Here is a 21,840-nt window from a genome sequence, read left to right on the forward strand (position 1 = left end):
GAAGGCATCAGTCACTCAAATAACCACTCATTAAACACAATTTATGCAGCAGCGTATTTCTTAATGCACAATAAGTCCAACCTTGAAGTAGATGAGCTTTAGCTGCAGAAGATCACATTGGGTGCCACTTGTGTCAGCTAAGAACAGGAAACTGAGGCTACAATTTGCCCAGGCTAAGCAAAATTGGGCAATAGAAGATTGTAGAGCAGTCAGTGTTTTCCTCAGAGTCTCACTTTCTGCTGCAACATTCAGATGGTAGGTTCAGAATTTGGCATAAATATGAAAGCCCTTCCCTTTATAACCAGTGTTCCCATCTTCTAATGGCTGCAGCCAGCATGATAAAGCACCACAAAGCTCAAATGATCGCAAATTAATTCAGTTAATTCAAAATAAATTCACTGAAAATATGAAATACAACGATGGCAATAACAGTATTACTTCTCTGGTTGTTGGTCAGTAAGAAATTTGAAAAAATGAAATGATTACAACTGCAGTAGACAAATGTTTTAATTCTTACACCAGATGTCAACATTTGATCAACCAAGGTCTTTGCAAATATCCAACACAAACAACAACAAAAAAATAGAAAGAAAAATGAAGGGAAAGAAATTTAAACCCAAATCACATTTTAAAATCTAAACTTTACCTTAAAACACTGCATTACAATAAATGATTATTAAGGAGATTGCAGTGATGACATTTATTTCCTTGCCACAAGTTCCAGGAGGGCGGAGGTGATTTTGTCCAGGTTGTTAGAGTACCGGGGTCCTCTGGGCATCCTGGATTCTTGATCCATGTGGAGGGGAGGTGCAGAAGAGTGAGAGTCGAAAAACTCTCCAACAGGAGGCTGGTAGTCACGAGAGGGCAGGGATTCTGGAAACCTTTCAGGATAAAAGGGCGGCTCATCTAAGCGGTTTGTATGAGGAGTTCCAGATTCCTCTGACAAAAAAAAAAAAAAAAAAAAAAGAGGAATGAAATTGAATTACATGAAAGAAAGTGGAATCAGCCACACTTCCTCTGACACAGGGAAGCTGAATATACAACTTATTGTTTATTATCTTATTTAACGATGCAATCAAATTCATTCAGTACATAAAATCAAAAGCTCAACTTGGACACCTTTGCAAACTATGCCTCATTATACATAAATTCAACTAAACTATCCTAAAAGGATACCACAACAAAACTCAAAATACATTCAAAGAAGAAAATCCCATCAAATTTCATCAAAACCTCAAAGTTCATAAGTTTATTTTATTAATACGTCAATAAATTGGCATTCGACCCATACAACAACACATACAGCACAATTCCAGACAAAAGGCATGATTATACCCCTCCCTCTCCTGTTTATCACACCTGAACCATGCCTGTTGTTAATGTGATGAACTATACCTGTGGTTATTCTGCTACAGACACCTGTTCATGTGGAACTGACTTGAAGAATATATTCTAATAGAGGGGCCCTCCCAGAGCCCTGACCCAAATCCCACACATCACCTGAGGGATACCATGGAGAAAATTACGTCAGCTGGTCGAAGCTCTGGTGTGGATGAACTGAAAGCCTTGCTGACTGGAACATTAGGGAAAACTTTGCAGGTATTATAGAAACTGATCTGCCCTACCTTTCTGGTATAAGCAGCTCTACTAATGGATGAAAGAGTCTTTAAAGAAGCAACTATTGAGTGGCCATCTACTGTCTGCCTTTATTTTGAGCTGTACTTATTTTTGCCTAAAATCTTTCAAGAAAATTATGCTCGTGTTATTTTTATCGATGTCTAACTTTTATAAAAGACTATTGAACCCTAATGGGCTTAAATAAACTGCACTGTGCACATACCTTCAAAGCGGCCTCTTTTTGAGTATCTGGAATCTTCGTGTGCAGGGGGGGGATAAACATTGTGCCGCTCCTCTGGAAGATGCTCACGCTGCCTCCAGTCTCTGAAGTCGAGGTCTTCTGGCTGTCTGTGGTGCGAATCATCTCTCATGGTCCTTTCGAACGGCGGCTGTCGAGGGTCCAGCTCCATGTTGCTGTAGTTTCTGGGGATCCCTTCTCGACCGTGGCTGTTCTGCTACCATGACAAAACCATACGTTTTGTTAATATAAGCAAAGTCTTTGTGTTCTTCTACTAATATTATATTAAAAAGACAGGCGGTGTGCAGAATGACACATACCACAGCTTTCTCCATCTTTTTTGTTTTGAATTCTTTAAGCAGGTTGCAAAGTTTACTTTTCAAGAAGTCAGCCTCTTCAGCATTCTCAATTTCAATGTTGCTCTAAGAAAATGTGAAAGGGAAAAAAAACAACACACTGAGAACTCTTTGAGTGAATAGTTGCATAACAAAAACATGTGCAAGTCGCCAATAAGGATTAATCATCTTACCAGCATATCAAAGACGCCCTCCGACTCAGAGCCTCCTCTTTGGTTCATTTCAGGATGATGTGGACCCTAAAAAAGCAAAAGGTCTTGCTCAAATAAAGATTTGTTTTACTGGATATTACTCTACTGTGATGTGAAAATAAACTACGGTACCTGTGGTTCTCTGTAGATGTCTGAAAATTGTCCTCCACTCATTGGTGCACTACCTGGCCTTGGGTCACCTCCAAACTTTGGAATTGGAGATCCATAATTATCCCCATACCTTAAAGCAGCAATCAAACATGTTTTTTTGGGGTTTTAAAAAAAAAAAAAAAAAAAAAAAAGCCCACAACACTTACAAAAAAACAACTACAATTTTTACACTTACATCTCCCTTGTCCCTTCCACTTCCTCTGGAGTAGCATCAGAGAAGCGGCTCTTTCTTTTCCTTTTACCGTGAACATCATCTTCGGCGCCTCCTTTCAGGAACCGCCTGAATGGCTCTGGGATGTTAGAAATGGCTCTGCCAACATCCATGTGTCTCTGTGAGGCTGGGCCTCCTGCTCTCCTATCAACTCCCTCATCCTGATGTACCTCTCTCATCTCATGACGATAATCTTGAATTATATTGAACAAATTGTCACGTGATCGGTCCCCCTCCATAGATGCAGAGAAGTTCCTCCTCCTGGCTTCTGGTTCACTTGATCCCTGTCTACCTGCTTTGTTCATACCGTCATGCCTATCAGCTTCCCTCTCCAGGGACCACCGCAGTTTATCAACTTCAGGGTACATGGCCTGGGAGGGTGAATACTCAGAACGACCGTTCCCACCCCTGACATCCTCAGAGTGGAAATCCTGAACAGACTCTCTTTCTGGATAGGCTCTTCTATAAGGAGGCGCCCCCTCAGGGTAATAGTCAGACTGACCGAGGCCACCAGGCAGCTCCTCCCTAAAATCATACTTGGGAGCATCACCTTGCTCAAGTGCCAAACATCTTTGTGAATCGCCACCATATCCCTCTTCATACTGATGACGATAATCAGAGTCCATGTAGCCTTCTCTGTACGCATGGCCTTCCCTAAAATCCGACCTTCGCGGTTCATCTCTGGTGCGCTCATTGCTAAGCCTGTTCTCCCGCTGGCTGCGCCTGTCTACGTTCATGTTAGGGTCATTCGGAGGAAATGCAGATGCGTTTGGGTAACTTGAGGCATGCTTCCTTCGGTGATAGTCCTTGAGTTCGGGTAGGAGTGGTGGCAAATCTTGTGGGTTCGTCTGCTCCCTGTTTTGCCTCGGCCTTTGGGAAGCTAATAATAAAGTCATAATTAGAGAAAAATACAACCAAACGTTTACTTTTTAACCATGTTTACTATCAATCAAGGTACCTCTTGAGCTGTTTGATCTACTCTCGTTCCCCTTTTTGAACAATGACTGGGGGAAAAAAAAAACATGAATAATAAACATTTACTGTATGTAACAAAATGTATAGAATTTTAGAAGCACAAAAAATATGGTGTGTAATCTGGGTAATTCATCTGGCATACCTTTGGAGTCCCTCTCCCATCCTGTCTCTCTATTATTTCTGCTTTGGCGCGCATAATCTTCCCCCCGAGGGTTTGTACAGAGGGTCTATCCCAGGTCACCAAGTCAGGCCGCTTCAATTCCTACATAGACAGAAAGGGAATGTGATCTCTCTTTGCTTTAACATCTTATTATAAAGAAAAACAGAATAACAAAGAAGTATTTAAGTAATGCTCTGAATGCTTTACCACATATTTCTGCCTGTGTTTGCGTCCAATCACATGACAGACCATTTCTGCAAGGACGGCTGACTGATTACAGAGCTTACATAAGTATTTGGGGCCTATTTGTCGGTCACTAGGAGGCCCCTCTTCCAAAAAGTTCAAACCTGGAAATTAAGAACAAGCAAAAAGTTAAAAACAATCAAATAATCTGGTATTTAAAAAAAAAAAAAAAAAACATCTGCTTAAAACTTTCTGCAAAGTTATTCACCAATGATAGGCTCATCCAGATTCAGGTAATCCAGGTACTCTATAATATCCTTAAACTCCGGTACGTGTCTTCTGACAGACCGTCCTGGGAAGCCACATGCTAATAGTTAGCAAAAAGACAAAAACTACACAGTGTTTTTAAAAGTCATCATCACAGTATAACAATAAGACAAGAGCAATACTAACTGCTTCAATTTAAACTCCTTATTAGAGGATGAGTCTTTATTAAGGGTTAACAGGGGTAAGGGAAGATTATAAGTCAATATAAGACAAGGCCTGGTGTATTGTAGCTGCAGCTGAATGGTATAAAATCTTCAGCTTAGATCTTAACTATCTTAGATTTCTGATAAACTATCATCTAATGTATGAGCCCCAGTAGAACTTCTAGTCCAGACAGTTTATTTATTTCATGTTGCTTTTTGAATGTCATCAGACAAGGAAAAAAAAATGTTTCCATGATTTTCTGAAACATGTACCTTGTGTGGCATAATGGATTTAATGGCAAAAAACATCTGAACTCTAATGGTACCTATATTACCAACTAAGAAATGTTGTTGTTTTTTTTGTTTTTTTACAATATCCCAATATTATTGTATTAAAAATATCCCAATAATGGTGTAAATGTTTAATTTACTTGTGCAAAAGGCATAAATAAAACAAAGTTATTGAAGTGCATACTTGTACAACATGTTCCTTTATAAAAGACATTACACCAAACTCTGGACAGATCTGCAGAGATGTTTACTTATCCTTTCGTCATCTGAGTGTGGAGTATTAGTGCACCCACAGATGTCCTGCCACTAGAATAACTGAATACATATGTATAGTTGCTAAATTTAGTCAGAGTGGATTTTGAGGGAGTCATACAGACACAGGCTGGCCAGTGCCATCTAATTTTGTGCAAACAGCTTGTTTGACTGACATTTTTAGAAGTTGTGAAGATTTCCAACAAGCTGCAGCTGTTGCTTGAAGAGCAACACTGGAAAAGCTGCATTTTAGTAGCCATGTGTGGTTTAAGAGCAGTACAGTATTTTTTCTGATCTTGATACGACAATGCTACACATTTATTTCAGCAACTTATCATGTAACACCATAATTAAATCACAAAAAGGCTGTTAATGCAACCAAATTTGGCAAAAAGTGCAAAGATCCAGAAAGGAAAAGAAAAACTAAATGAGCGGAGAAACCCAACAAATGCAGATGCTTCTACAAGTGCACTTCATGGTAAATAGCATCCAGTCACGCTCAGCGGCACGTATACAAACGCAGGCCCAGTTGGTTCTGTTTTTGAATCACGATGGCAAGTGCAAAACATCAAAGTGGCTTTGAAACAGGGTTCATTCTTGGGGCACGAGTGGCAGGAGCTTTAATCGCTTGAGGCACCAACACGCTCTGCGGCAGTGATCTAATAAGCATGGGTAGGACATCAAGTTTGATGCATGAAGGCTGTACGATAATACCTACTGACTCAAGGGCAACAACGTACCGCTGCAAAATCTTCATTGTTTGTTTCCTTGCTATGTCCACCTTGTCACGGGTCCTGTAAACTGATGTAGACACACTGCAGCTGCCACAGCTAAGACACATTTTCCTCTGTGTTGGAAACAGGTGGTAGGGAATGTAACACTTACATGTATTCAGTTTTTCCCCCACATATGCTGATGTCTCTCTTGCATTCCCATTGGCTGGGTAGTAGACACAGGTCATGGCTGACGTTTCACTGTGAGCTGTCCTAAACTTCTGACCCTGTCAGAAAATTTCCCCAGCCTCTGTTTTGGTAGAAAAGCTGTTAGAACAGCCAGCTTTGATCCTCTCTCGCTGTAAGATGTTGGATCACGGCTTTGGAGCCACAATCAAAGATGGCACCACTGCCATCCATACCCAGCTCCCCGAATATGGGATTTTGGGGGCAGATGCTGATACTTATTTTCCATCCTTCCATTCATTTAAAAAAAAACAAATAATTTTCCACTTATCCAATTCAAGGTGGTGGGGGATCTGGAGTCTATCCCAGGTGGCTTGGTGTGAGTGTGAGGCAAGGTAAACCCTGGACAGGTCATCAATCCGCAACAGGGTTAACATGGGCAGACAGACAACCATTCACACCTATGGGCAATTTAGAATCACCAATTACTTTAACCCCAATAACTGGATGTCTTTGGACTGTGGGAGGACGCTTGAGTACCCGGAGAGAACTCCCGCAGACACAGGGAGAACATGTGACCTCCACAGAGAAAGGCCCTGGGTCAAACACTAGATTCAAATGATATGTGTATTATGTATCTGTGAAAGGCCCATATCTGCTGATTTTAATCAGCCAACCAATCAGTCAATTCAAATCCTTTTGGGTCATTAAAGGAGTTTTATGGGTTCACCTATGGAAGAGTTTGGGGGAAATTGTTACATAGGTGTAACAATAGCTCCATATTGCAGTGGTTCTAACAGCGAAATATCCAGTTTAAACTCAAGAAGGGGACAAACATCCCGTTTGGCTTGCCTCGGGAAGGATATCCAGAGTTTAAAAAAAAACCTGCCAAATCATCTACCCACTGTGGCGACTCCTGGTGAATAAAAGAGCAGCTGAAAGTAGCTTTTTACACAGGTGTAATCATTTTCACCATTCCAACTATGGAAGGTTTCAAACTGGGTCCACGTGATGGAAATTTGATCATTAGATGGTTAGAGCGATGCTCTGACATACATCCACATCGCTGCAAGTTTTCTGTGACCCTGTGGACCCATCTACAGAGATGAGTCCACCAGGTAGAAGTGGAAAAAGTATGCCAAGACTTCTTCTCCGTAGCGTCTTCAGCTGTCCGAGTGTAATCTTCTACTTACGGCTTTCAAGTTGGTAGTTTGCAGAGTTTACCACCAGCTCTGCAGACCATTGTTACATGGTGTAGCTGTTTACTGTCAGCAGGGGGCTGACAGTAACAACCAGTGCCCAGGCTTGCTTGGGCTGCTGTTGGTTGGTCCTTCAGGCACCCGCGGAGAGGCTTTTTTTTCTCCCGTTCATGTTAGACTTCTGCTGTCGGTCCCTTTCCTATTCCAGGCAACTTTTCAACCAGTCAGCACTGGACTTGCATCGTCCACATTGAGCTATGTGCTGTTGGGGCTTTGGAGAACCGCACACAAGCGCATTTGCATAGGTTGCCTCTGCGTGGGCAAATACCTACACAAACATAGTACTGTAATTCCCACATTAGACTGCACTTTTCACCACCACCAAAACCAAAAGATGGAGTATCTTTTGGAAGAAATGTATTAAATCCCCCAGTTGAAATCCAGACACTTGTTGAATTAATATCCACTTCACTTCTTGGAGACTGTGTTTACCCACTGAGGTGATTACATACCTTCTGAGCCTTGTTTCCCATTTGCACTCACATCATTAATAGGAACTCTGAAGTCATGTAGTAGCTTTCCTGACACGTCACCCCTGTTGACATCTTACGTTTTCCTATAATTGTGTTTCATGTTCTTCACTTTCTGTTTGCATTTCTTCATTGCGTGACAGATGCCATGAGAGGATTCGTTTCAATACAATGTTCACTCTTCTGGTGCTGCATTCCTTTGTTTGACCAGTGCACACTTATATCTGGAGCATATGTGTACACCTTCATCACTCAAAGTTTCTCTTTCCCTGCTGGGAAAGTACCTACCCTAAAAACCCTGTGAAGAACTGTGATGATTCAGAGTTCCAGGAGTGTGGATGCAGAAAAATGGGGGTACTACGTCCAACAGTCAGCAAACCTAAGAAAACGTTCTTGCAGTCCTATAGGACCAAATATCAAGGTGCTCTGAAGATGGTCTGGCCCAACGCCATAATGAAAAACTTATCTGAATATCAACTTGGAAACATCGAAGCCATGTGACCATTTTAAAGTCCACATTTGTTGGAGCAGAAAGCTGAGTCGATGTGAATCCAGTTCCTCATACAGACTTCCATTTCATTTTCAAAAATAAACATGAAATCACTGCACTGTGCTAAATGAAAAGTATAAATCTCTTAAATAAACTTCAAATTTCTAACTCTCCATACCCAAATTAAGAAAACAAAATGGCTGAACACACACTGGCAGACAAAAAAGCCACAACATCATCAGTGAGAACACACACTGATGTTCAAAAACAAGTCCTGACTTGCAGCCGATGTTAACCGATTTGATCACTGATGTTAAGTTTGGGGCTTTGTGTCAGTGGTCCAGATATAACCTGAGATGCATCTAAGGAGCCTAAGCCAAACCACCAAAGAAAAAACAAAATCTGGACAAACTATTTGTCCTTACACGTTGACTTCTGGGTATCTTTATACATTTACTTCTAAACAAAACTGCTGCCCATTCAAACCGGAATGGGCACTATTCACATGTACATTGAATTACCCATCAGAACAGACACATGGCCAGGGAAGGAATGAAAAAATAAAAAAATAATAAAAGAGGGAAGATGAATTCTACTTACCAGAAGTTACTAAGCCACTCTCTTTCTGCCAGGAACGAAAGGAGAACAATAAAAATAAAGTCAATCAGTGCTGGATAAACAACACTGGATGTAGTTCACCTCTGCTACAAACAGAAAAGGAGTTATTTTATGGAATCAAACGCATATTAAAACCAAAACCACAGCTCAAATGAGGTGCAGTAAAGGTGCCTGTCCACACCTGTCTTCTTAGTGTGCGTTAGATCATAAAGAGATAAAGCAGTTAAGGACTAAAGAGTTTGTACTCCAGTCACTTTTCACACAACTGTATAAATTAAACCCCCACCGCGGGAGGTGGGAGTTATATCTGCATGTGAATATATTAATGCAAAGAAGCAGGATGTAGCTTTCTTCAGGATGACCAAAAGTTCTATTGAAACATCTGGAGGGATCCTTCTAGGAACTGTTTATAGGAATGAAATGCGCCAGCACACTGCTGGGGCTAAACCAAGGTCCAAATAAAACTTTACCATTACAAAAAGCTTCAGTACGGATGTCAAACTGAAGCTGTAGAGGTCTGCAGAGTAGCCTCCTTGCACTTGTTGTCGTCGTCGTTGTTGGTGGTGGCAGCGCTGCTAGGAAAGTATAAATGTATACCTACGTATACATTTTTCTGGCTCATAGAAAATAAAACCAGTTTTAAGTAGGTCTGCGCCTCAGCGGAACGCCAAACCAGCACCATCCAAGAATTAGCAGCTGATTTGCCATAGTGGTTAGAAGACAGCCAAAAGACAGGAACTCAGTTCAAGCAACTTCTGCTTATGTGCTACACAGATTCTGCACTTGGCAATAAGGTCTGCCAAAACATAGCTACCCAAATAACCAAACAGTGGCTGACTTCCTCTAGTGTAAAGACAGGAAGAGAAGGGCACCAGTTTAGTTCAGCGAGATGAGCAGGTGACCATATGCCATATGGCCAGAGAGCAGTAGGCCCGGGTTTGAGTCCCACCCGCGGCCCTTTGCTGCATGTCTTCCCCTATCTCGCTCTCTCCCCGCTTTCCTGTCTCTCGACTATCAACAAAAGAAGAGAAAGTAAGAAGCTGAAGAAATGTTGCCATGGCTCCACAGTGCACTGTTTTTGTTTTGTATTTTTTAATTCAGTTTGTCTTCCAGGCTTGACTGTACAACAAGTCACTTGTTAAATCAGCACGTGTGTCTTGGAAGGCACACTTCCCAACATAATGAACAAGAACAACCAAGAAAGCTCACATGACTTTACCTAGTGGAACAGACCCGAACCTGGCTCAAAGGCACAGCAGACAAGTTCCTGAAATTTTCTTGGGCATTAACAGGAAGACGTTCAAAGACTTATGAAGCTGACACATCATACATGACATGGTTCAAGACCATTTCCTTTGTGAAACTCCACTGTGTCAGCATAGTCTGTGGCCACTATTAAAAAGAAAAACAAGTTTGTTTTCCTCCTTTAAAACAAACACAACTGTCCATTATTGGCGCAAAGTTCAGGATGCATTGATGTGAAGGGGCCACTAAAAAAGGCAGATGGTGGTAGGGGCCTGGTTTTAGTAGAACATCTGCATCTGGGGAGGTGAGCAAAGTGTTGAGAAGAAATGTCTGGCTTTTCTTTGCAGAAATCCTTAAACCCCTTCACCCAAAGAACCAACCAAGCCTGCCTTTTTCAAGACTCCTTCAGAACTTTCATTTTCAGGTTGTCAGTTGCTCGCTCCAAGAGTAATTGTAGTTGTTTCCCAGACTGAAGGAGAAGAAGAATGCTGTGTGAAATACACAGCCAGGCAGGCTTTCACACTCTGTTATACATCATCGAACTAAATATTACCCTGTCATCCTTGCACAAACTTACTGCAATGGCGAGAGACACAGTACTCTTCTGAAATGGCCAATCCAGCTTCTTCATAGCAGTCAAACACAAAGGTGGAAAGCATCCAGCTTTCCTGGTTGATTCTGTAGCTCAAAACTCACTGAACCCTTGACGGCAACGGCTGAAGAGAGGCAACCCATGTCAACTTTTGTTGTCACTACTCTTGTACTTACTGTAACATGATTTTTTTTTTTAAATCTTCAGAAGAAACAATGTGTTCGACTGTCAAGACTGAAATAAGAAGAGCTGTCAGATGCAAAACCAGGAATTAAACCAGGAGGGGAAAACTGTAGGTGGGCTTCAAACAAAAAAAAAAATTAAAAGATGTGAGCAGCTTGGAAAACTTGTTTCTCACAGACGTCTGGTACCTGTGGAAATCTGAGACTAAAGAGAAAGTACATGGAATAATGCAAAAACGATGATGACATCACTTTTGAATACATTTTAAATGACTGCATTACTATTAATGTTTAGCTTTCTACACAAGTAGATTTCTTGAGTACCTTTATATGTCCTGGGGTGGTCAGGTGTATCTTGTACAGGGTATCACCCCTTAAGGATTTTTCACAGATCTTGATTGAGAAAGAGCAAAAAACAGATGAATTAATAACAATAAGCTGACAGACACAAATAGACACACTAAATTAAGCCTTATTCTGTATTTTAGTTACAAAAGGTAACTTAACTCTAAACTATATGACCACTTTTAACCCTTGAATACTGTTCATTTTATATGCTTTCATACTATAGTCTGTGTCAAAATTGAACTGGGCCAAGAATTCCTTCACATCAAGTGTATAAAACAAATTCTAATATACATATATCTTTATAAAGTATAAATAGTCTATCTGACATTAATAAAATGATGAATAGTCCTTAATTGATGTCTCAGAGAACAGGGTGAGTGTTTTTTAGATTTTACAACACTTATATTTGGAGAAAAACATGAGATATCACAAAATATGATGACCTATTTTACTTAAGGTGAAAATGTAGCACCTGTAATGTTTAAAAGATATTATAATGAGATGGAAAGAATGTTACAACCATTAAAACACTCAACTCTTCATTCTGGATCATATAAAAATCCTTATGACTACCATATATCAAAACAAATTTATTAAATACTTAGAGCAGGTACTTAGCATGTGTGGGACACATTTTAGCTTTTCGTGTACAACTGGGATTTTTGGAGACCTGCAATGTAAATGTGTCTGTCTTAAAAGCACTTTGAGTTAACTTCTGTTTAAATGTGCTATTGGCTATAAATAAAACAGATTTGATGGTTAACACAAAAAGGTTCAGACATTTTTCATAGTGCATGTGTTCATGATTTTACAAGATTCATTTGGCTACTTACTGAACTTAGAAGAGAAACAAATAGCGCACTAGTATCTGGTATATCAATACCAGCGTTGTTATCGATACTACAGATATTTGGATCGATTCGCCCACCTCTACAACAAAGGCAATTTTCGTGACTTAACGAAGGTTCCTCTGCCACCTTTGTCCCGTAAAAAATACGCACAACTTGGTATGTACAGTTTTAGTTTCAGGGTTGCCTAAAATCAACGTTTCTTTGATTTTCCCCACAGTGATGGATCCAGAATCCTTCTGAGTAAATACGCGACCCAGATCCATTCAAATTTTAATTTTACTTTTGCCTCACTTCATGAAAAGTCATGACATTTTCAAGCTAAAAGAATCACATGCTGAATCACTGCAGTCAAACGTAAAAATTGATGGAATTTGACCCGAACAGGTCAAAAAGAGCAGGACTAATTCACGTCCGATGTCATATACCTCCAGAGGCTAGCTAAAAACGTTAGCTTTGCTCGCGGCACGCTTCCTTTTTCCCGGGAACCTCGCTTTCGCCAAATTATTACGTCTCTCAGCTAACGTTAGCATGCTTACCTCGCATTCAATAAACGCGATATCCTCCTCCTCATATGGCGTTTCGAAGTTATCCATCATGAACTTTAATCAGTGGCCGTACCCTCTAGAGGTAAAGCTACCTGCTTAGCGACTGTTTACTAGCTAAATCGCCTGAACCAAGCTAGTTAACTGTTGTGATCAGCAAGCGTTATTGTTGTAACACTAGCGAATTGGCGTGTTTTGTTTCTTTTGTTTTCTATATTAAATACTTTGTATCATATCCAACAAATGTTTACACAGCTATTGTATTATTAAGAAACCAGGGGAAAAATAGCTTCGTCTTCCTGGTTGATGGGCGGACGCTCGCTCTAAGAAACCCACGTGACCGAGGCTGTCGCCACAGAGGCGTAAAAAAGGAACTCCCCCTGGTGTTCACATATTTAATTGCACTCAATAGCACATACTGCAGATAAGACGATAAAACATTTGTGCACTTTGTTTATTTGGTTCTAAGCATTTGCTTCATATTTACAAAAACAGCTTGTTTTTTTCCTTTTAAGTCTGACTTTGGAAACCGGGGCACTTCTCAAGCTGTGTGAGGCATCTGCACAGCATTCAGGAGACTTCCAAGATAAAACTATGGAGCGATACAGTAAACAAGACAACAAAACCCATTATCTCACCCTTTCCGTACTGTGGATATCTGACATAGCTCATTAATTTGAATGAGCAACATTTTCTTCACCATGGTTGACACAATTACAAACCAAAAGCACTTATGACAAGGAGCAGGCACAACTCCATATTTACATGCAAACTACAATATGTACACTGACCAATGATTTACATTCCCCTTTCACAAACAGTAAATCATAAATACACACTTGGGTTTGCTTTAAGGAACATGGCTTCCTACTCAGTTTCAGACATTTGAGGCTATTATTACAAACAAGGATCTATAACCCTTAACTTAAGACAGTTAAAGGGAACGTAATGCCAGCAGAATACAGCAAATTAAAATGAATGATCACACTAGAGCAATGTACTCTGATGCATTATCTTAATCAGTATAAATAAAAAAATATCACACCAGATTCATCCATACAACTGGAAAGCTGGAAAGTTAGGCAGCTGGGGCCAAAGCACAACAGGCCTGTGTCGGGATGATTTTAAATCTTCTAAATGATAATAAGATGTTTATGTTCATAAACCCACGTGGATAAATAATTGGCTGTAGACAGAATGAGAACCACAGATTACTGCACAGAGACAAAGATACACCCCAAAGTCAGGAACAGAGGACTATGGCAAGGTCACAGATCAAATATTAAACAGGCGTCTGATCAGATGCGTCAGTAGCACGGGAGGTGAAGTCAGTTCGAAGAGTTGTAGTGTCCTTCTGGGAGATTGTTCAGACGTGATCGCAGCTCCTTTCGAACCTGGGTGACCCTCGCCAGTTTGCGTTTGTATTCCTGAAAAAGTCCACAATGACAGACAGCCATCAGACGCCAAAGATCCTGCAGTCTGAATCACACCGATTTATGGTGTTGGGTTTTTTTCCCCCTAGTCTCAGTAGCAGTATTACATGAGATAAATACACACACATATTGTAATTTTAAATTATAATGTAATATAAGAAACTGAAGTGTTGAATGTGCGCTTCATGGATTACAGACCAAGAGCAGCTTAAAGCTCCAGTTAAAGTTCAGATTTAAATTCAAGGATTTCCAATAAACATGTTTCATGTATTTTAATTAGTGGCCACCACTAAACAGTGTGTCAGGGTGTTTTAGTTTTATCCAAACACCCAAATCATTCAGCAAAAACGCCACGCTCTTTCTCTCCATGTTTATGAATGACTTTGCTCGACTTAGATCAACCTCCACTGTAATGAGCCACACTAAAGGGCACCAAAAAACATTTACCTTTGCAACAGCTTTTTTTTTTTCCCCTAATAAAAGACTGGCCACACAAACTGCATGCAAAGTACAGTGTAAGGTACTGAAAACAGGACTGCATGTGGACAAAATGATTTCACCTGATCCATGTATTTGATGTTTTTTCCCACCTTAATCTTGTCACATTTTACTTTCTGTGCCATGTTTCTCAAATGTGTTCAGTGACTATATCTGCCAGCCAATGCATGCAGTGTGTGTAGGTCATCAGTACTTTTCCAGCATAGATAACAGAAATGTCCAAATGAGGGAAGGGGAGAGGAAAAGAAAAAAAAAACAAACTATGTTCTCTTTGTGTCCCATCGTGTTGCAAATGACAACTCTCTTCAGAAAGCATAAAGCAAAAGTACCAAGAAAGATAAATGAACAAGATTTTAATCAAATTTGAATCTCATTAATTTATGTTTATTAATCATGACAATGATTATGATAAATATCTGATCTACATCTCCCACTAATCAGAAAATCCTAAAGTATATAACTGCCATTTACTGTCAACTCCACAACCAAAAGTACGTTTCATAAACCACCTTCAAACCTGAATAAGAGGGTAAACTGTAGGTGTTCGAGCACAAAAAAAGGACTCACAAAATCATTTTCACTTTTTATTTTCAGACTTTTTCTTTTCTTTTTTTAAAACAAAAGGTATTGACTGAGTGACGATACAAAGATGAGACGTGGGATCCTTGTGGTGCCCTGTAGATAAGATCTGAACAATTACCGTCAACGTGAAAAGCACAGCTTTGAGCAAACAAGAAAACTCAGTGGTTACATTTTTAAAGCTCTAACGGGTTCATTTTGATTACTACTTACCTCATAGGCAGGACACACTGAGTGAAGTGAGCAGAAAGAAAAAGGCTCAAAGAGAAAGCCAGTGACGAGGGAAAAGATAACTTAGACATTAAGTCTGTATCTAATCGAGAGGCTTCCCCTCAGTTTGCACATCAGCAGGGCTAACACTAAAAACATGCAGGGTAGCTTTATAAAAAAAAAAATTAAAAAAAAAGCATGACAGAAAGCGTGCAGCATGCTGAGAAACTTGTAAAAATACTTATAGAAATTTGTGCTCAAACGTAATTTGTCCACACAGCACAAAAAGATGAACACCAAGGAGAGGTGAGGCAGACAGGACGCACACAGACATATAACAGAGAAAAACTTATTCACGCACTTCAAGTTTCTGCTCATTCTGGGCCAGGCCGTCCTTCTGGCTCTGCAGGAAGACAGTTAGTGTACGCGTGAGCTGCCTCCTGTCGTCAATCTCTGCCGCCAAGCGGCCGCTGTAGTCTGCTAGCAGCATGCAGGCCTCCTCCACCAGCCGGGAAAGTCGCTCTCCTGATTCTTTATCTAAAGCACAGAAAGCACAGAGAGAGCAGAGAACAAAGCCTAAATGCACGTCACTCAGTTATGCATCAATCCTGAAACAATGTAAACAGCATCTGTATAATCAGTGCCAAATCAAACCTTCAATTTCTTTCTGCTGAGGTAAAGGCAAGGGCATTGTCAGACAGATACGAGGGAGACTCAAACACACAAACAATCATGTGTCATGTAATCAAATCTGTAGTGAGTGCTGTGTGCTACACATTCATGTAAATGATCTCTCTTTGTCATAAGGTCAATATCTTTCAGAGCCATCCCCTCTCTCCCATAAATAAGCCTGCAGGTATCCTTCAGAGCGAAAGAACGTCAGCTGCAGAAGTGAGTGTTTGTTTGGCCCAACAAGGACGTCCAGGCGACTGCATATCCCATGTTTTTGTCTCGACTCTCCCTTGTTTGTGCACACCTTATTTCCTCTGAAATACAGTCGTGACAAAACTAAATACACCCCATGATTCAAAAGTTTATATCAACAAAGATGCGGTTTTGATTAACATTAGAATAGTTTTCAGGTTATTCCAACGGACAGAGTCCACAATCACTACTTCTGATGCACACCCGGTCATTTTGTTGTGCAAGTTGGTCTGAAGTATGAAAGAAACCAAACCACTCAGTTCAGAAAAGAGCCTCAAAGCTTACTCCTAAGAGGCTTTCAATGGGAAAAGAGTAAAGTAATCATTTCTTTTAAGACTTTATCAATCTCTCATTTTGTCTGGAGGTATATTGGCCCAATCGTCTTTACGTTGTTGTTTTAGTTCATTAAGACTTGAGGCAATTGTTTATACACAGCTCTCTGAGGGTCCCACCGCAGCAGTTCAGTCAGGTTCATGTCTGGACTGGACTGCAACACCTTGAATCTTATTCAGCCTCTCCGTTTTAAAATTTGCTGCAGTGTTTGAAATCATCATCCTCTTGCATGATCCGATTTTAGACAGGCTTTAGTTGGTGGACAGTTAGAGTGCACAGCTAACTAAGCAAGCCAAATCTTTAACTGCCTGATAATAAAATAGTGAGAACTGCTAGATTGTCTCCCAGCAGAAAAAGGGCATGACAACTTCAAACAGGAAATGGCCTTAATTCCCAGATTGCTGGCCAGGAACATTTGCTTAGAACAACTGTTCTAAGATCATTGTTGATGTTTTTCCTCCTTTCCTTTTATAGAGGTCCTCACGCTTGCTAATGATCAGTTAATTCCTGTGGAAGCACTAAGAGTATACTTAATTTTTCACAGGAATCTAGATGTTAAGTGTTTTCTGTAATGTGCAGTATATCAGAGTGGTTCAACAACATTTTCTCAGTCTAAACAACACATGTTCTGTCTAAAGTTTGGTATAAAGTGCGCAGAGCTTCCTTACCTGTGATCCTGTGAAGCAGTGACGTGTCCTGCACCTCAGCAGGAAGGGAGGAGATGCGCTGACGCAGCACTAAGTCGCCAGAAGCAGCGTTCTCCAGCTCCTGCAGAGCTCGGATTAACTCTGCCGTCTGAGGTATAGCGAGCATGATAAAGGCAAGAGGTGAGGGGGGAGCAGAAGAAGGTATTTACACTCAGGAGGAGACACAAAGGCAAACATGAAAACACAGACAGCTGTAAATCATTAACTAGCATGTGTGTGGATCAAAGTGTTATATGATTAGCACTCTGTATTTATAACTGCTCTGTATAACAAGGACAGCACCTGTGGGGGCTCGGTTGGAGAGCTCTGGGAGGCAAAGCCTTCATCATCTGGCTGGATCTCCTCATATGACCTCTTCTTTGTCTTCTTTTCTCCATCTAAGATTTATAAAAAGCAAGAAAAGCAAAACATAACAAGTCAAAAGTCCAGTTTGAAGGTGTGCGTTTTATGTATTATACTACATCTTTAGCCACTTTAAAGCCACAAGCCTGATTAGCTGCATGTTTAGAAATAAAGCAAACATTTGCAAAATAGTGCAAGTAAATAATATAACTATGCTTATCAAGTTTAAACCTCTAGGCACACAGCACACTTGCTATAATTGAATGGTAAGCACTACTGACAAGCTGGTACAGGTTTTGGCTCGTTGAACTTACACAGGACTTGCGAGAGCTGATCGAGCAGGTTATTCTCATACACGGCTCTCTCCTGCCAGATGGATAAAACCCGACCCAGCTGTTTCTTACAGCCCTCCTCACCATCTCTGCACGGGAACACACAGGAAAGAAAAGAAAGAAAGAAAGAACACACGCTTTAAACAGCTTTGCAAACCTGAAGTCAGGACTGGACAAAATTGAATTAAAAAAAAAAAAAAAAAAAAAAAAAAAAAAAAAAATCAGTTCTTGGATAGAAATTCTTTAAATGGGAAAATATTAGGGATGCACCTCATTTACCGCCACAGGCCAACTGGCCACTTCTGTCACATTTTCTTTAATGGAAATAAGTTCAAAGATGGACAGCTGATGGCCAAAATGTCATTTTAAACATTGTAATCAGCTCATAATACATCAGTGTGTGCATCCCTAGAACATACAGTATGTGTGTGTTTATACACGTCTTCTCATCAAGCCTACTTATGGCTGCCACCCTCAACCAGTTCTAAAATGTTACTTAAATTTCATACATTTAAAATCCAAAATGATGACAAAATGAGAAAGTTGACATCAGGACAACCATCCATGCCTTTGTCCAATAAAAACTGACCTGTACACATGTTTGAATGCATCAACGATGACTGGAGCAAAGTCCTGGGTGAACTCTGGTCCTTTCCTCTTGCTGTTTTGGATGACGTCATTGGCCAAATACAGGAAGGTCAGCTTGCGCGATACCTGAGCTGCACATGTTTGAAAAAAACAAAGAAACACACATACTATCTGATTATGATTTACAAAAAGGTACAACACAACAATGCCTATTAATGGGCAAGCGCATTTTAACCACTAAAGAACTAAAAACAAAAAACAAAAGTCATGACATACAAAAAATGAAATAGAGCCGATTTAAATCTTCAACAGTTTTTTATTATTGTATATAGTATTTTATTCTATACAGTTGTGTACAGCATCTTATTCTTATTCTATTCCAGTGTTCTCTAATTTTTGCTATATAACTTTGCACTGTCCACTTTCTGCTGTAACAAAACAAATTTCCCACATGTGGGACTAATAAAGGTCATCTTATCTTTAATATGCAAAGCCACGTTTAAAAAATTCAAGATACTCGTTATGCTTCACTATAAGCAAGGCTATGACCTTTGCTAATTTAATATGAGCAATGCACCAGATGCACAGGCGAACTGTGCAGTCACATCAGCTGCATGATGCAGAACAAGGTGGCCCTGCAGAAAGAATAATTAAAAAAAAAAAAAAAAGATTTAATCTGTGGATATTATTTCACAAGTTTAGTGCACGATATGAAGAAGCAATCTGACAAAAATGCATGTTCAGATTTGTATGCCCCAGGATTTTGAAGGCATCAAAGAGATCAAAAACAAAAGCTGATTCTTCTTACTATTTTTAACAATAGAGCACTGGCTCTTGCCTGACTTTGTTCTGGAGAAGCCGAGTGCCCGATTGAGTTCCAGTGAAGGATACTTACACCCCTTCTCGGTTTGTTGTTTTTATGATAAACTAACTGATGCACAAGCCTTTGTTGTTGTTGGACGAGACACAGTCGACACTGAGGTGAGTGTAAAGCTCCGTGGAGAGCCATTTCTATCCCCACTTGCCATTAACACTGGTCTCAGTCACCACCCAAAATACCTCACCCACAAGAGGTATCATTAGGTTGTTGACTAGCACCCCGAGGAAAAATGCACCATTATTAGCTACAATTACAGTAATGCCTGATGTCCCTACAACCCAACTCACTGAATAAATTCAACAACTCCATTATGTACCGTCTACTTAATAAACTTTGTGAACATTTTCTTATAAAAAAAAAAAAAAAAAAAATCATTGACAGTCATCAGATACTATGAAAATCAGAAAAAAGTTAGATCCACCAGTCATTGCTTATATTTTATCACACAACAATGTTCAATAGTCTTTCTCCAGTGAAATGATTGACACAGCTAAATGAGCCAAAAAAAGCAATGCAATTAAAGAATAAATATGCACTTACTCTTAAAACTGTTACATATGTTTAATTAAAACAATGTCATGTGGTTCGTTTAACATCGACACATTTACTTATGCTTCTCCTTATATAATATATGCACCACTGCAACTATGCATTTTTTAAAAATATTATTATTTAGGGCATTTCACTTTTATTAGGTGGTGCATTGATGATTAGAGGAGAGTGAGTGCGTCTTGTATGTGGTCATCTCAAGCAAACGGCTCTGGCTGTGAGCACAATCTCCACCCACGTGCTAGTCAAACCTTTTGTTTGTGCGGAGTAGCCTATCAGAAGAAAGCTGGCTTAAAGCAAAGCTATACTGTGTATGAATTGCGGTGATTTATCAAGGGTTAGTATAGGATTATTTTGATGAGTTAATCACGCAAAGCTACTGTAGCAGAGAAAAGAAATGAGCATAAGTGGCTTCCTTTATGCTTTATAGTAAAGCTCATTGTAACTGTTGATGTGGGTTTAATTTAAAGCTATTCCCTCAGGTGTTATAAAGTTTAATTTAGTGCAGCTTTAACTGATCGAGACTTACTATAAGCAAAGATGGGAGATTATGGAGATTTTCTAACACAAACACATTTAAGGGAACACACGTTGTCGCCACTTTTCGACAATGCTACTTAGACAAAGCAGTGAAAACCTTTGGCTAGTGACCGAAAGTTGCCAGCCTTTAGCAGCCACCGTGCTAACAGGGACTCTGTGTTTTAACTTTAACAGCAGTTTGGTCTGGCAGTTTTAGCCAGAGCTAGCCTGCAGCTACATGTTACTCACTCTCTGAAGCATGCTCGCTGTGTTTGTTTGGAGGAACTCCTCGGCTCTCACCAGCCTTACCTTTTTTCAGTTCGTTGAACCAAACGTTGACAATGGTCTTCGAGTGTTTTCTGTGGTGGATGAGCCACAGCGACAGTGTCTGTACACTTTGCTGAGAGTTGCTAAGCTCGGACAGTTTCTTCTCTAAAGCCGCCTCGGAGAAAGCTGACATCTCGGCGAGATTAGGGGAGGGAGTGCGAGGCTAGACGCTGGGAGAGGCTGCTGTAAGGTTTCTCCCAAATGTGTGGACTACAGCACGCTAGCCGGTCACAGGGTCTTTGCAGGAGTTTCAGCCATCCAAACTAAATGTCGCAACCTGACTCTGCTACACAAAAGGATGGCTGGTAATACTGACTAGCTATCTCCGTCCTCTCTGTGACTGCTCGGTTGCCTGTGCTTGGGACTGCTTCTTCCTCCTTATCTTAATGGCAGCTGGGGATAAAACTTTTGGTTACCTTAGCGCCACCTTCCGGACTGGAGTGCGGGTCGCATTGGTTATTACGCTAACCAACGTTAATATGCTTAAAATCTGAAGTTAAATACAAAAAATCTGCAATATTCATCTACCATTAGATAGTAATTCATTTTTCTGAAATGCTAATTTAAATATCAATCTCTATTGTTAATATATTGGACATCAGAAACATGTAATTCCACAAATTTCTTTACTATCCAGCAGAGGTGTGGACTCGAGTCACATGACTTGGACTCGAGTCAGACTCGAGTCATTAATTTTATGACTTTAGACTTGACTTGAAAAAATGTTCTAAGACTTGTGACTTGACTTGGACTTTTACACCAATGACTTGGGACTTGAATTGGACTTGAACCGGTTTACTTGAAAAGACTTGATATTTTACCCCAAATATAAAATCTAACATGCATATTATATAGAGATTGAAAATGTGACGTCATTCACGGGTAGAACCGCAAAGGATTCTGGGAACTCGTGGCAAGCGGTACTAGCGCACGCAGGCTTTCAATTAAAATCAGTTATACAGCGATAAAAAGAAACACAAAAATGTCAAGAAGCCGTTGTATGATTAA

General features: G+C 40.2%; 2 protein-coding genes across 5 annotated transcripts; both read right to left on the reverse strand.

Moving 5' to 3' along the window:
* Positions 1-489: 489 nt before the first annotated feature.
* Positions 490-12,952, reverse strand: LOC146683199 (uncharacterized). 3 transcript variants are annotated; one of them, XM_085445790.1, is made up of 13 exons: positions 12,606-12,952; positions 11,195-11,263; positions 8,834-8,858; positions 4,371-4,454; positions 4,127-4,266; positions 3,902-4,021; positions 3,743-3,788; positions 2,749-3,664; positions 2,535-2,643; positions 2,385-2,450; positions 2,176-2,277; positions 1,841-2,072; positions 490-939 (listed from the first exon to the last, which is right to left on the reverse strand). In XM_085445790.1, exons 1-13 carry the CDS (start codon positions 12,663-12,665, stop codon positions 701-703), a joined length of 2,208 nt encoding a protein of 735 aa, XP_085301916.1. In that variant the 5' UTR covers positions 12,666-12,952; the 3' UTR covers positions 490-700. The 3 variants fall into 3 exon arrangements, with proteins under 3 accessions (XP_085301916.1, XP_085301915.1, XP_085301914.1); XM_085445789.1 differs by having other exon boundaries at positions 1,841-2,069; positions 4,371-4,469; XM_085445788.1 differs by having other exon boundaries at positions 4,371-4,469.
* Positions 12,953-12,992: 40 nt separating this feature from the next.
* LOC146683200 (regulation of nuclear pre-mRNA domain-containing protein 1A-like) lies at positions 12,993-21,227 on the reverse strand. 2 transcript variants are annotated; one of them, XM_085446393.1, is made up of 7 exons: positions 20,815-21,227; positions 18,559-18,688; positions 17,952-18,058; positions 17,578-17,672; positions 17,257-17,383; positions 15,693-15,868; positions 12,993-14,038 (listed from the first exon to the last, which is right to left on the reverse strand). In XM_085446393.1, the coding sequence occupies exons 1-7, from the start codon at positions 20,963-20,965 to the stop codon at positions 13,940-13,942; spliced, it is 885 nt and encodes a 294-aa protein (XP_085302519.1). In that variant the 5' UTR covers positions 20,966-21,227; the 3' UTR covers positions 12,993-13,939. The 2 variants fall into 2 exon arrangements, with proteins under 2 accessions (XP_085302519.1, XP_085302520.1); XM_085446394.1 differs by lacking the exon at positions 12,993-14,038 and adding an exon at positions 15,114-15,351.
* Between the last annotated feature and the right edge of the window lie 613 nt (positions 21,228-21,840).

This window comes from Copadichromis virginalis, linkage group LG22 (genome assembly GCF_057382275.1).
Source record: "Copadichromis virginalis isolate Kocher_CV1m ecotype Utaka linkage group LG22, C_Virginalis_male_GT1.1, whole genome shotgun sequence".
Lineage (NCBI taxonomy): Eukaryota > Metazoa > Chordata > Actinopteri > Cichliformes > Cichlidae > Copadichromis > Copadichromis virginalis.

What these genes read in the sequence shown, in the direction of transcription:
- LOC146683199 (XM_085445788.1), bottom strand. Translation starts at nt 12,665, where the DNA reads ATGATGGATAACTTCGAAACGCCATATGAGGAGGAGGATATCGCGTTT. An exon ending in TCGCGTTTATTGAATGCGAG is followed by an intron (nt 11,264 to 12,605) that starts GTAAGCATGCTA and finishes TTCTCAATCAAG; the next exon opens with ATCTGTGAAAAATCCTTAAG. An exon ending in AACACAGGCAGAAATATGTG is followed by an intron (nt 4,022 to 4,126) that starts GTAAAGCATTCA and finishes CTGTCTATGTAG; the next exon opens with GAATTGAAGCGGCCTGACTT.
- LOC146683200 (XM_085446393.1), bottom strand. Translation starts at nt 20,965, where the DNA reads ATGTCAGCTTTCTCCGAGGCGGCTTTAGAGAAGAAACTGTCCGAGCTT. An exon ending in GTTCAACGAACTGAAAAAAG is followed by an intron (nt 18,689 to 20,814) that starts GTAAGGCTGGTG and finishes AAACATGTGCAG; the next exon opens with CTCAGGTATCGCGCAAGCTG. An exon ending in CTCCAACCGAGCCCCCACAG is followed by an intron (nt 17,384 to 17,577) that starts GTGCTGTCCTTG and finishes GCTATACCTCAG; the next exon opens with ACGGCAGAGTTAATCCGAGC.